The 12,788-nt window shown below is 46.4% G+C and overlaps 1 protein-coding gene across 1 annotated transcript; it reads left to right on the top strand.

The window, feature by feature from the left end:
* The first annotated feature begins 9,855 nt into the window (after positions 1-9,855).
* On the top strand, positions 9,856-12,522 carry LOC127329252 (uncharacterized). Its single transcript, XM_051355783.1, has 5 exons — positions 9,856-10,735; positions 10,840-11,298; positions 11,369-11,797; positions 11,887-12,005; positions 12,100-12,522. The coding sequence occupies exons 1-5, from the start codon at positions 9,856-9,858 to the stop codon at positions 12,520-12,522; spliced, it is 2,310 nt and encodes a 769-aa protein (XP_051211743.1).
* The last annotated feature ends 266 nt before the right edge of the window (positions 12,523-12,788 follow it).

The following is a 12,788-nucleotide window of genomic DNA, read 5'->3' as shown; positions in this document are numbered from 1 at the left end:
AGATGTAGGAAAAGATGTTAACGCAGGGAACACATCGAAAAACTCAGGAGAACATAGATCACATCGAAACTGAGAGATCGAAACAGATCACATTTCCAAACCAGTTTCATAACAGCTCCGATACATAATTAACACATATAGAAGAGTGCCGGGTACTGCATAATCGACGACACCAGATAAGGGCAGCATTAACGAGACAGTAGCAGATACTACATAGCTAGGAGTAGTACTAGATAGGAAAGCGAGAGTTGCGAAGAACGGGTTTAAGCATCCTCGTCGGAGGTGCTGCCGCCCGCGGCGTCGTCATTGTGAGCCTGAGCCTTGCTGCCGGGCTTGTTGTCATCCTTGGTGACCGCCTTCTTGCTGGCCTCGGCAAGGCTGCTGCGGACCGCCTTCTTGCTGGCCTCGGCAAGGCTGCTGCGGGCGAGCTGCTCTGGGGTTGGCCAGTTCACCGCGTTGCGTAGGGACTTCTCGAATGCAGACTTCTTCGTTCGGCCGCCGGTCACCGCGCCGGTGGACTTCTTTGTGCCCCCCGTCATTGCTGAAATTGCACAGGCAGGATGGGTCAAGAAAAACACAGGGGAAAGCAGAGACAAAAGAACTGGCGAGTATCCCCCAATTAAAACCAGAAATCGAACTGCAGCTTGTACTAGTTGTGCGCAGCAACAAGGCGGGGTTGAGAAATCGCGATCTGACAACAAGCAGAAAAGGATGGGGGTATGGAACGAGAGATGAGCCCGAGCACACAACGCAAGGCAATGCAACGACTGAGACCCAATCAGCCAACCATGAACAGCATGATACGCTCAGAAACCGCAAGTAGAACAAGAATAGGGAACAGCAGCTGACAATGCAGAATCGATCAGAAACAAGGAGTACTAGTGTTATTGGAGGGTAACATCCCGAGTTCCCGACCATGATCCCAAGTCCCAACGACTAAAATGGGCACTGGATTGTTCAAACTTGTTCCTCGGCTTGAAAAGCAAGCAGCACACAGGGACCGATCTAATCTAATCCAGAAAAAACACCAACATCACAGGGACGATGCAGCACAAATCTAAAACATGAACGAATGATGGGTCGTCAACCGCCATCGATCTCTTTTCCCAGAAATTACCGATTCGCTATGATGGAGCACATCAGTAATAGGCGCGTACAGCTACGGACTAGGGTCTCTGCAAGCAAGAGTACTGGAAAACGAATCTGTAGCCTCGGTCTGGAACGCAACACCCGACCAAAGTGGAAAGAGGAAAACACGAAATCCATCCTGGGAGTTCCTGTCGTAGTATGCCTCCCAAACACCCCTATTTCGCAAGCAGCAAGCGCATAGAAACGGGGTGGAGTGCAGATCCGAGGTAAGCAACATGGTGATGGATGTTATCTCGAATCTCCGGCCGGGAAACAAAGCAGCGAGACGAGGATGCGGGAGACACGAATGGTTACAGTACAAACCAAAGTGTAATTCGCTAATCGCGTCAAGCCCTTGGGCGTTCCTGTCGTATGTCTATGTTGCTCAGAAGAAAAGCCACACACACAAAAAAACGGAGGCAACAAGCGCATAGAGACGGGGGAGTACTACGTAGATCCGAGGTAATCGATGATTATCTCAAACCTGCTTCTCTGCTGATTCTCTCCACGAACAAGAACAAAGCGGGGAGAGACGTATATATCTGAGATGCGCGAGCCACGAACCGTACCACATAAACGGAAGTGCATCTCGCTCGTCTCATCAAGTCGAAAAGGGCAGCGAACTCGATCGAGCAGATGGTACGCAGAAAACAAACAAACAGAATCACGGGCAACAGCAACCGAAAACAAAGCAGGTATGAGAGATGCGGAGGCACGAACACCACAGTGCGGGTGCAGGTTCATCTCATCGTGTGGGTCTGGCGAAAAGAAAAGGCAGAAGAAAGACGAACTCGAACAGATCGTATAGATCCGAGGTAATGGATGTTTATCTCAAACCTGCTTCTCTGATTCTCTCCACGAACAAAACGGTGAGAGACGTATATATCTGAGATGCGCGAGACACGAACCGTACCACATAGACGGAAGTGCTGCTCGCGTCGTCTCATCAAGTCGAAAAGAGCAGAAACAAGGACGAACTTGTGCAGATGGTACGCAGAAAATAAAGAGAATCACGGGCAACAGATCGAAAACAAAGAAGTATCAGAGATGCGGAGGCACGAACGCTACCCGATAAACAACAACAGTGCGGGTGCAGGTTCATCAAGGCAGAAGAAGGAAGAACTCGAACAGATCGTAGGAAAGTAGAATCACACCATCAGAAACGGCAGAGAGGGGATGGGGAAAGCGGACTGACCTGGTGTCAGCGCGTGCTTCGCAGAGAGGAGAGGAGGAAGGAAAGCCTGGGTCTGTGTGTGTAGCAGGTGTGGTTGGGGCTTCGCGTCCTGCGTCTCCTCCTTGTGGAGTGCAGGGAGGGGAGGGGAGGCCCAATTTATAGCGATGGAAGCAAGCGAATGGCGCATCTACGACCGTCGGATCGGCATCCAAGGGCGGCCCGATGTCCACTGCGAGCTGTCCTGCGCGGAAGTGGCTGCGGGGATCCGCACGGCCACGGCCGGAGGAATGAGACGGTGGTCCACTCCTACAGTACACTACCTTCTTTTTCACGTGAGGAGAGAGAGAGAGAGAGGGCGTCACCTGCTCCGTTTCTATTACCACCGTTCATGATCAAAGGCACTCTTTGGGACGTATGGGTGCATTGATCCATCAAAGAATTATCTCTTCATTTCCTTCATTTCCTTTTTTTTTGCCTTTATTAGTTCTCTTCATCCTGGCATGCATCTACTTCTACTACAGTAGAAAATTAAATATGCTCACCCCTGCGCTAACATGTTTCCTATCTGCTCCGCTAGCTATTCACCATTGGGCTAGCTTGCATAAGGCTGGTGCCAATGCACCACTTCACTCTCACCCGCCACGTCAGCTTTTTCCCTCACTCTCACCCCACTCTCACCCCACTCTCACCCCACGGTGCCAATGCACATGCTATAGTGCCAGCTTTACTTCTCTTTCCTCCACGTCAGCTTTTCTCTCTCCTCGACATCAGCATTTCATTTTCAGATTACAACAATATAAATAATGCAAGAAAATTATTTTATTCAACTAAAATTGTTACCGATTACATCATAAAAAAAATTACATAAAAATTTAAAAAGATTACATAAAAATTTGAAAAAATTACATAATCTAGGCATTAGCCCACACATGCTCCATCAAATCATGCTGGAGTTGTGTATACATCGGTGACTCCCTCATTTCGGTGTCCATCTGAATCCTGGCTGCTAGGCTTGGTGGTGCATGGTGGTGTATTGCAGGGCCGACATTTGAAGCAACTGTCTCATAGATGTTGTCTGCAGAATGACACATGCACGCATGATCAATCCAAGAGTACGCCTCGAGTAGGAGCGTCCCGGAACTGCTAGAATGTTGAACCTAGCCTTCAACACTCCAAAGGCACACTCGACATCTTTGCGCCAAGCTGATTGAGCAGCAGTGAACACTCGCTGCTTTTCACTTTGTGGAAGAGTAACACCTTTCATGAACACCGGCCAGGAGGGGTAGATGCCGTCGGCAAGGTAGTAACCATAGTTGTACCCGTGTCCATTCACCGTGAAGTTCACTACGGGTGCTTCTCCCCTAAGCACATCAGTGAACAACGGCGACTGGTTGAGTACATTGAGGTCGTTGTTGGACCCGGCCACTCCAAAAAAGGCATGCCAGATCCAACGATCATACGACGCAACGGCTTCTAAGATTATGGTAGGGTGTTTGATGTCTCCCCTTGTGAATTGACCGGCATGAGCCACTGGGCAGTTCCTCCACTGCCAATGCATGCAATCGATGCTCCCTAACATGCCCGGAAAGCCACGCTCCTCGGCTTTCGCTAACAGACGCTGAGTATCCTCGACATTTGGTCGACGACAAAAGTACCGCCCGGCGCCAGCCCCGTCGCCCGGCGCCAGCCCCGTCGCCCCGCGCAGCCCTCCCGCCCCACTCCCGCCCGCCTCCCGCCCCGCCACGGGCGATAGCGCCCCCGCTATCGACCGCGTTGGCACCAGCCTAAAGCCACATCTGGATCAACCATGATTGTTACTTACATTTATCCACATGAGCAAGATATCTGCTTCTCCCATCTGATATGCCAAAAAGAAGAAAAAAAAGAGTGAATCCCTCGTTTTACCGTCTAGGTGTGCATTTGGCACGCCAACTACCTTATCTAGTGAAAATTCTTCCAATTTCTCCCCATTTAAAAAATTGTAGACACTATTCTCTTGTGTGTCCTGTGCAAGGTGGTCATGGTTGAGATCAAGGATCAGTGGCGGAGCTTGGAAAAAATCCTTGGGCGGACCACACTAATAGGAATCACATTTTTTGTTCTAAACCGTTCCACTTCATTAGACGTTAGCCATTACTTAGATTGTTATGTTCCCACGTCTGTTGCAGTTAGCGAAATTGAAGAGCAATTTCGGTAAAAAGTCTTCTGTGATATCAAATTTCTAACCAAGAATTAGGGAAAGAAATGAATGTACATGGGCAGGGAAATTAGAAAAGAGGTAGGGCTTAATTGGGTCGCAGCATCACTTGCCGGCTGGTAGCTGTGGCCGCTCCCTGGTTGCAGGTGGCCGTGCGATGCTGCTACCTCATGTGAAGCTCCTGCTCCACCGATATCTCCTGATCCCCTCTTGTTTTTCGGTATAAATTGCTAGACCTGACGATAGCCAGTCGCCCTCCGTCCCCATGGCATTGGATTCTCTCCGCACAAGGTGACTGGGAGAACTGAGCGACCATACAGGCAACGTAACTCGCAGGATGTTGATGGGCTGGGCTTCGATGCGTAGGAGTAAAAAAAATATAGCAGAAAAGTTGGGCGGGCCATGGCCCGGTTTAGCCCCAACGAAGCTCCGCCTGTCAAGGATATCAAGAGGACAACGAGTAATGAAAATGATGGGCAAAAAAAATGTTGGACATGATCGTCGATGACACCCTCCAAACTTTACACATTATTTCTGTGACAAACAGACCTAACATGTTGGGCCTACCTAACATAATGGGAAAATGCTTAGATGGGGTAAAATTGGGTCTTGGATGTGATAATCATGTAGATTTTTTTTTATGAATGTGCTCGTTGGTATCATAAATTCACAACTAGGCTGATAAAGGATGGAATTCCCTATAAGAAAACTGGTGTGTGCATGTAACATGATTGAACTAGTGATTTTAATTACACCCACTCACATGCCTTGGTCGTAGCCAACAATGCAACTTCCTGATCTAAGTCAACCAACCACGAGCCACTTTAGGGTGTGGTCACACACCCATGAGAAAATCCAAAGCCCTTGCTTAAACCCTCAATAATTCTAAGTCGCCCTACATTAAACTAAGTTTCCCTAGCTTAAACGCTCAATTACTCTAACTTGCCCTATCTGAAGAACTTTTTTTTAGATAAAGAGAATATATTAATATCAAAAGATACCAATTACATCCAGCCTCTGCAACAACGTCCTACCCTAGTGGCAGTACGCATGCACACAACCAAAAAAGAGCAAAGAAAACAAAGAAATAAAAGTTCTGCTACAACATTTCACACCTAGCAACAACAATATAACCACCACCGTGACAACACCTGAAATACAGACTCTCCAAAAGCGACGTCTCCAAGAAGGGAACAGTGCACTAGCGCCGTCGTTGCTCGACCAAAGGTCTTAGGTTTTCACCCTGAAGATAGTTCCCACTCTCAAAACAATGTCTCCAACAAGGTCATTGCTAGGCACAACCAGTTAAGGCCAGACCTTGGGTTTTCACCCTGAGAGGTAAGACTCTGAACTTCACATGTGCTTCCACGCCCCACATGCATACCACTACTGCGGAGCCCGGAACGACAAGCAAATCCCTCAGCATCACGGAGACTCGAACCTCCTTTAGCCAGTCCACTAATCCAGCATTCATGATATTCTTTCTTCTGACTTCACCATGGACCAAAAAGTCACCTGATGTCAACACAGAATAGAGCTTCGCGCCGCTCCCTCCGGAACCAAACGGTCGGAATAAAAACATGGGTGCACGTGACCGAATACCACCTGATCCACGGTTTGAAGCCGGTACTAATGAGAATGGGTTCTATGTAGGGAGCACTAATGTTCATGTTGGATATAGATGTCTGATACGTCGCAAACGTATTTATAATTTTTGATGCAAAATGCTTGTTTTACACCAATTGCTATATGTTTTATTTACACTTCGTTGAACTATTATACATTTTCCGGCACTAATATATTAACAAGATGCCCCAGTGCTAGTTTCCTGTTTTCTATTGTTTTGTATTTCAGAAAAGTTGTACGGGAAATATTCTCGGAATTGGACGAAACAAAAGTCGAAGTCAATATTTTTTTTGTAACGAAGACAGAGTCCAGAGGGGGGACGAAGAGGAGGCGCAGGGTGGCCACACCTAACCTAGGCGCGGCCTGGCCCTGGCCCGCGCCTAGGGGTGGTGTGGGGCCACCAGGCCTCCACCGACCTCTCCCATCCGCCTATAAATACCTCCGACGCAAAAACCCTAAATCAACAAGCATCCGCACACGAAAAGTTCCATAGCTGCGCCGCCATCGCAGACAACATTCGGGGGACAGAAGTCTCTGTTCCGGCACCCTGCCGGGACGGGGAATTGCCCCCGGAGCCATCTCCATCGACTCCACCGCCATCTCCATCGCCGTTGCTGACTCCCATGATGAGGAGGGAGTAGTTCTCCCCTGGGCTGAGGGCTCTACTGTTAGCTATGTGGTTTATCTCTCTCTCCCATGGTGTGATCTTTATGTGATCATGAGCTTTGTAATCTAGATGTCGTTATGCTATTCAAGTGGATTTTACTTATGTGATCTCCGGAGACTCCTTGTCTCACGTGTGTAAAGGTGACAGTTGATGCGCGTGAGACACACGTCCGTTGGGAACCCCAAGAGGAAAGTGTGATGTGCACAGCAGTTAGTTTTCCCTCAGAAAGAAACCAAGGTTTATCGAACCAGTAGGAGCCTGATACGTCTCCGACGTATCGATAATTTCTTATGTTCCATGCCACATTATTGATGATATCTACATGTTTTTATGCATACTTTATGTCATATTTATGCATTTTCTGGCACTAACCTATTAACGAGATGTCGAAGAGCCAGTTGCTGTTTTCTGCTGTTTTTGGTTTCAGAAATCCTACAAAGGAAATATTCTCGGAATTGGACGAAATCAACGCCCGGGGTCCTATTTTGCCACGAAGCTTCCAGAAGACCGAAGAGAAGACGAAGTGGGGCCACGGGGCGACGACACAACAGGGCGGCGCGGCCTGGGCCCTGGCCGCGCGGCCCTGGTGTGTGGGTCCCCCGTGACGCCTCTTGACCTGCCCTTCCGCCTACTTAAAGCCTCCGTCGCGAAACCCCCAGTACCGAGAGCCACGATATGGAAAACCTTACTGAGACGCCGCCGCCGCCAATCCCATCTCAGGGGATTCAGGAGATCGCCTCCGGCACCCTGCCGGAGAGGGGAATCATCTTCTGGAGGCGACCATGGGTGAGTAGTTCACCCCTGGACTATGGGTCCATAGCAGTAGCTAGACGGTCGTCTTCTCCTTTTGTGCTTCATTGTTGGATCTTGTGAGCTGCCTAACATGATCAAGATCATCTATCTGTAATGCTATATGTTGTGTTTGTCGGGATCCGATGGATAGAGAATACTATGTTATGTTGATTATCAATCTATTACCTATGTGTTGTTTATGATCTTGCATGCTCTCCGTTATTAGTAGAGGCTCTGGCCAAGTTTTTGCTCTTAACTCCAAGAGGGAGTATTTATGTTCGATAGTGGGTTCATGCCTCCATTAAATGCAGGACGAGTGACGAAAGTTCTAAGGTTGTGGATGTGCTATTGCCACTAGGGATAAAACATTGATGCTATGTCCGAGGATGTAGTTATTGATTACATTACGCACCATACTTAATGCAATTGTCTGTTGTTTGCAACTTAATACTGGAAGGGGTTCGGATGATAACCTGAAGGTGGACTTTTTAGGCATAGATGCATGCTGGATAGCGGTCTATATACTTTGTCGTAATGCCCAATTAAATTTCACTATACTTATCATATCATGTATGTGCATTGTCATGCCCTCTCTATTTGTCAATTGCCCGACTGTAATTTGTTGACCCAACATGCTATTTATCTTATGGGAGAGACACCTCTAGTGAACTGTGGACCCCGGTCCTATTCTTTACATCGAATACAATCTACTGCAATACTTGTTCTTTACTATTTTCTGCAAACAATCATCATCCACACTATACATCTAATCCTTTGTTACAGCAAGCTGGTGAGATTAACAACCTCACTGTTTCGTTGGGGCAAAGTACTTTGGTTGTGTTGTGCAGGTTCCACGTTGGCGCCGGAATCCCTGGTGTTGCGCCGCACTACATCCCGCCGCCATCAACCTTCAACGTGCTTCTTGGCTCCTCCTGGTTCGATAAACCTTGGTTTCTTTCTGAGAGAAAACTTGCTACTGTACGCATCACACCTTCCTCTTGGGGTTCCCAATGGACGTGTCGATTGCACGCATCAAGCACATTTTCTGGCGCCGTTGCCGGGGAGATCAAGACACGCTGCAAGGGGAGTCTCCACAATCCAATCTCTTTACTTTGTTTTTGTCTTGCTTTACTTTATTTACTACTTTGTTTGCTGCATTATATCAAAACACAAAAAAATTAGTTGCTAGTTTTACTTTATTTCAATGTTCAAAAACTCGGCCGAGTTTCCGATTAACTGGCCGATTAATCGTGAATCGCAGGGTAGACGATAAGATTTTGCCATCTCTTTCATGTTTCTCGTTTGGAGCGTTTAATCGGCCTGACAAGCGAGAAATCGGCCTAAATCCGATTAATCAGCCAAAGCCCGTGGGACTGCTCGATATGGACGCCGACCAACCTCCATAACTTCCCCTGCTCGATTGGGACGCCCGCCGCCCCCTCGTACTCCGCCTCCGCTCGTTTCCGATGGAAGAATTGAAGCCGCCGCCGCCAGCATGTTCACCTCCTTCTCGTCCTTCTTCCCAGACGTTTATATTCCTACCCCCATCTTCTTCTCCAGCCCGTCCAGGTGAACGAGGAAAGCAGCACGATGGCCAGCCCCCTTTCCTCCCTTAGCAGCTCTCTGCCCGCAGCACTCCGCCGGCGTCCTTTCCGCCTGTAGATCTCCGTCGGTGTCCCTTTCGCCCGCAGCACTCCGCCTGCGTCCCTTCCGATAGCAGTTCTTCATCCACTTTCACGGTATGTTTCTCTTCTCCCTCTCTTTTTTCAGCTTTAGTTCTCTGTTTTTTGGTCAAAAATTGGAGCAATAGTGTGTAATTTTTTAGAGAATAGCTTTAGTTCCCTTCAGTATAGTTGTTGTAGATCTCTAGTTACTTAGCTTGAATTTGGATGGCTGCCGTATATCTACATGTGCGTGTCATGTAGATACAGAGGCCACTGCGGTGTATCTACATGTGCGTGTCAGGCTAGTGATGGATCGAGCGATTGTGTGAGTGGCGATGGCTAGCCTAGCTAGATCGGCCGGGAATAGGAAAGAGCTCAGAACCATCGGCTTTCCGGCTAGCTTGCACTGGTTGGGCAACAGACGCACACGGCGAGGCTAGCCTGCGGCAGATACAACAACTCGGCAGTTTAGTTGAGATTGCCTTGATACTTACCATGTAAAGATTTCTTAAGAAAAATAGAGTATAGTGTATATAATTTTGTAATACTAGTAATCTGAATGTCTAATAGACTGATACATGTTGCTGCTGGTTTTTATTGTTTGTAGATGGCTGCTACGGATACTGGTTTATCTCAGGTTGCAAGTTCTAAATTAAAGAGGAATTCAGATGATATGGGCTGGGAATTTGCTGTGCTGATTGATCCCAATGATCCACAAAGAGTCAAGTGCAAGCTTTGTGGAAAAGAAATGTCGGGAGGTGTGACCCGGATGAAGGAACACATTGCCCAGATCAGAGGTGGTGTGAAGCCTTGTTTGAATGCCACACCAGATCAACAAGCTCGGTGTAAGGCGGCAAGTGAGGCACCAAAGAGGAGGAAGATTGAAAAGCAAAAGCAAGAAGAAGAAGTAAGAGCTGCTGTGAACATAGAGGTTGTTAATGAGGATGCTCAAGAAGAGCTTAATGAAGTTGGCAAAGGTGATCCGAAGAAGGGGCCTATGGATCAATTTCTTGCTCCAATCGATCCTTCAATTCCGTTGAACAATAAAAAACATCAGCAGAATATAAATGATAGTGTTGATAAGGAGAGAAGCTATCGAGTGGGGCAGTACTTGGCTAGATGGTTGTATAAGAAAAATGTACCCTTCAACGCTATAAATGATGACGACTTCAAACAGTTTTGTGAGGCTCTTGGTCGCTATGGTCCTGATTGGAGGCAACCTTCTCAGTACATGATTCGAGAGAAGATGTTGTCGCAAGAGGTGGACAGAACTAGGGATTTGTTGAAGCCACATGACATTGAGAGGGCGAACACTGGGTGCTCTATCATGACCGATGCTTGGACAGACAAGAAAAGGAGGAGCATCATGAACTTGTGTGTGCATTGCAAGTTAGGGACTGTCTTTCTTGGATCAAAGGAGGCATCAGCGGATGCACACACAAGTTTGTACATCTTCAATTATGTGGATGAATGCATTGAGAAAATTGGTATGAATCTTCAACTTTTTTGTTTCTCTCTCATTCGTTGCTTTTCATCATGTGGTCTGAATATTGTGATCTGATTATTGTCCTTTGCTCTCATGTATTTGTAGGTGCTGATAATGTTGTGCAAGTAGTCACTGATAATGCATCAAACAACATGGGAGCAAAGGTGATGTTGAAGGATAAAAGGCCCAAGATTTTTTGGACCTCATGTGCAACTCACACCATCAATTTGATGGTAGAAGCAATTGGGAAGTTGAAGCAGTTTGCTCCTGTAATTACCAAAGCCAAAGAGATGACTATTTTCCTTTATGCACATCATGCCACATTGGCTCTCATAAGGTTTCATACAAAAAAGAGAGACATTGTTAGGCCTGGAGTGACTAGATTTGCTTCAGCGTTTCTTACCTTGCAAAGTCTTGCTGCGAAGAAGAAGCAACTAAAGGAGATGTGTTGTACTGATACTTGGGAAGAGTGCAAGCCCACCAGAACAAAGAAAGGAAAGTATACTCATGCCACAATAATGAGTAGGGCATTTTGGAAAAATGTATCCCTTTGCATTAAGGTATGTTAGCTAATTTATTTTCTACTGTTCTACATTTACATTTTCTCTCTCATTCATTTCTTTTCATCATGTGGTCTGGAAGGTTTTCGAGCCATTGGTGAAGATACTTCGGTTGGCTGATGGTGATGGACAGTCCATGGCCTCTATGTATGGAGAAATAATAGAGGCAAAGAAGGCAATAATGATTGCGGTTGAAAACTCAGAGAAGGACTACATGGTGATCACAACAGCTATGGAGAGCAAGATGAATGGGAGACTAGATACACCGTTGCACATGGCGGGATATGCCTTAAATCCTTACTATAGTTATGCTAACACAAGCATCTTTAGTGATGTAGAAGTCATGTCTGGGTTGATGGAGGTTGTTGAACAATTTTATCATGATAATGATGAGGCGATAAACAAGGTACTTAACATAGAATTACCCAAGTTTAAAAAGATGGAAGACATGTTTGGGAAGGTTGCTGCCACAAAAGCTATTACCAATGCAAATTTCAATGCCGGTAAGCTCGTTGTCAATATAATTGTGCCATATTGCATTTCTGAATTATTTGGGCTGATGCATAATACTTTGTTTTTTCCATAACTGTAGGCGAGTGGTGGGCAACTTATGGACTAAAAACTCCTACATTGATGCACATGGCTTTAAGGATACTCAACTTGACCACAAGCTCATCCGGATGTGAAAGAAATTGGAGCGTTTTTGAACAAGTAAATCTCAGCTTGCGAATACTCAAATCTGGTCATAAATTCCTTGTACATTTATGAAAATGTGAATCACTAAACTACATTTTGCTATTTGTAGGTTGATGCAAAGAGGAGAAATAAACTAGATATCCGCCGTAGAGATGATCTAGTTTATATTCAATTCAATGGAAGAATGATGGACAAGAGAAAGAAGTTTGAGTCATCTTGTGATGTTCTCCTTGGTGAAGATGCTTCCATGGCACAAGATTGGATATGTGAAGGAGCTTACAAAGATGAGGAGGTTGATCCAATTACGGGGCTTCCATACTCCAATAGTGATGATGCACTGGGAGGTACTGAAGCTATGCAACCTCGTAGAAGTGCAAGAGTGAGAGAACTCCATGAGGTGGAAGAGTTTGTTTCCGATGAAGAGGAAGAACAAGTGGTTGTCAATGAGGATGAGATAGAGTTCGAGTCTGATGATGATGGGGTGCTAGAGACCAAAGACAATGAAGATGAGGAGGAGCCGATTGAGTCTTGAATCTTGGGCCTTTTATAATCTATCTATTTGAGCACTACATTTGTTGCTTTCTTTCCTAGACTCTTTGATTCATGTTCCTGTGAGTTCTGAGTTCTCGCCAATACTGGTTGTGATCTGACTCACGCGAGGGAGAGCTAAGAACCCGGTGCATGTTTTCTTAATTTCTTATTTTGCTCTGTGAGGGAACGAATACCTATTTCTGTTTTGCCGACCCATTATTATCTAATATGCACTGTTTGTATTACCACTGCTACGGCTATCCTATT

Source organism: Lolium perenne, chromosome 2 (genome assembly GCF_019359855.2).
Source record: "Lolium perenne isolate Kyuss_39 chromosome 2, Kyuss_2.0, whole genome shotgun sequence".
NCBI classification, from domain to species: domain Eukaryota; kingdom Viridiplantae; phylum Streptophyta; class Magnoliopsida; order Poales; family Poaceae; genus Lolium; species Lolium perenne.
The sequence above is the reverse complement of the archived record's forward strand: the minus strand, read 5'-3'. Positions and strand labels throughout refer to the sequence as shown.

Bases quoted from the DNA above. Each gene is read 5' to 3' on its own strand.
- LOC127329252 (XM_051355783.1), top strand. From the start codon at position 9,856: ATGGCTGCTACGGATACTGGTTTATCTCAGGTTGCAAGTTCTAAATTA. The intron at 10,736-10,839 runs GTATGAATCTTC...ATGTATTTGTAG, and splicing joins TGAATGCATTGAGAAAATTG to GTGCTGATAATGTTGTGCAA. The intron at 12,006-12,099 runs GTAAATCTCAGC...TGCTATTTGTAG, and splicing joins ATTGGAGCGTTTTTGAACAA to GTTGATGCAAAGAGGAGAAA.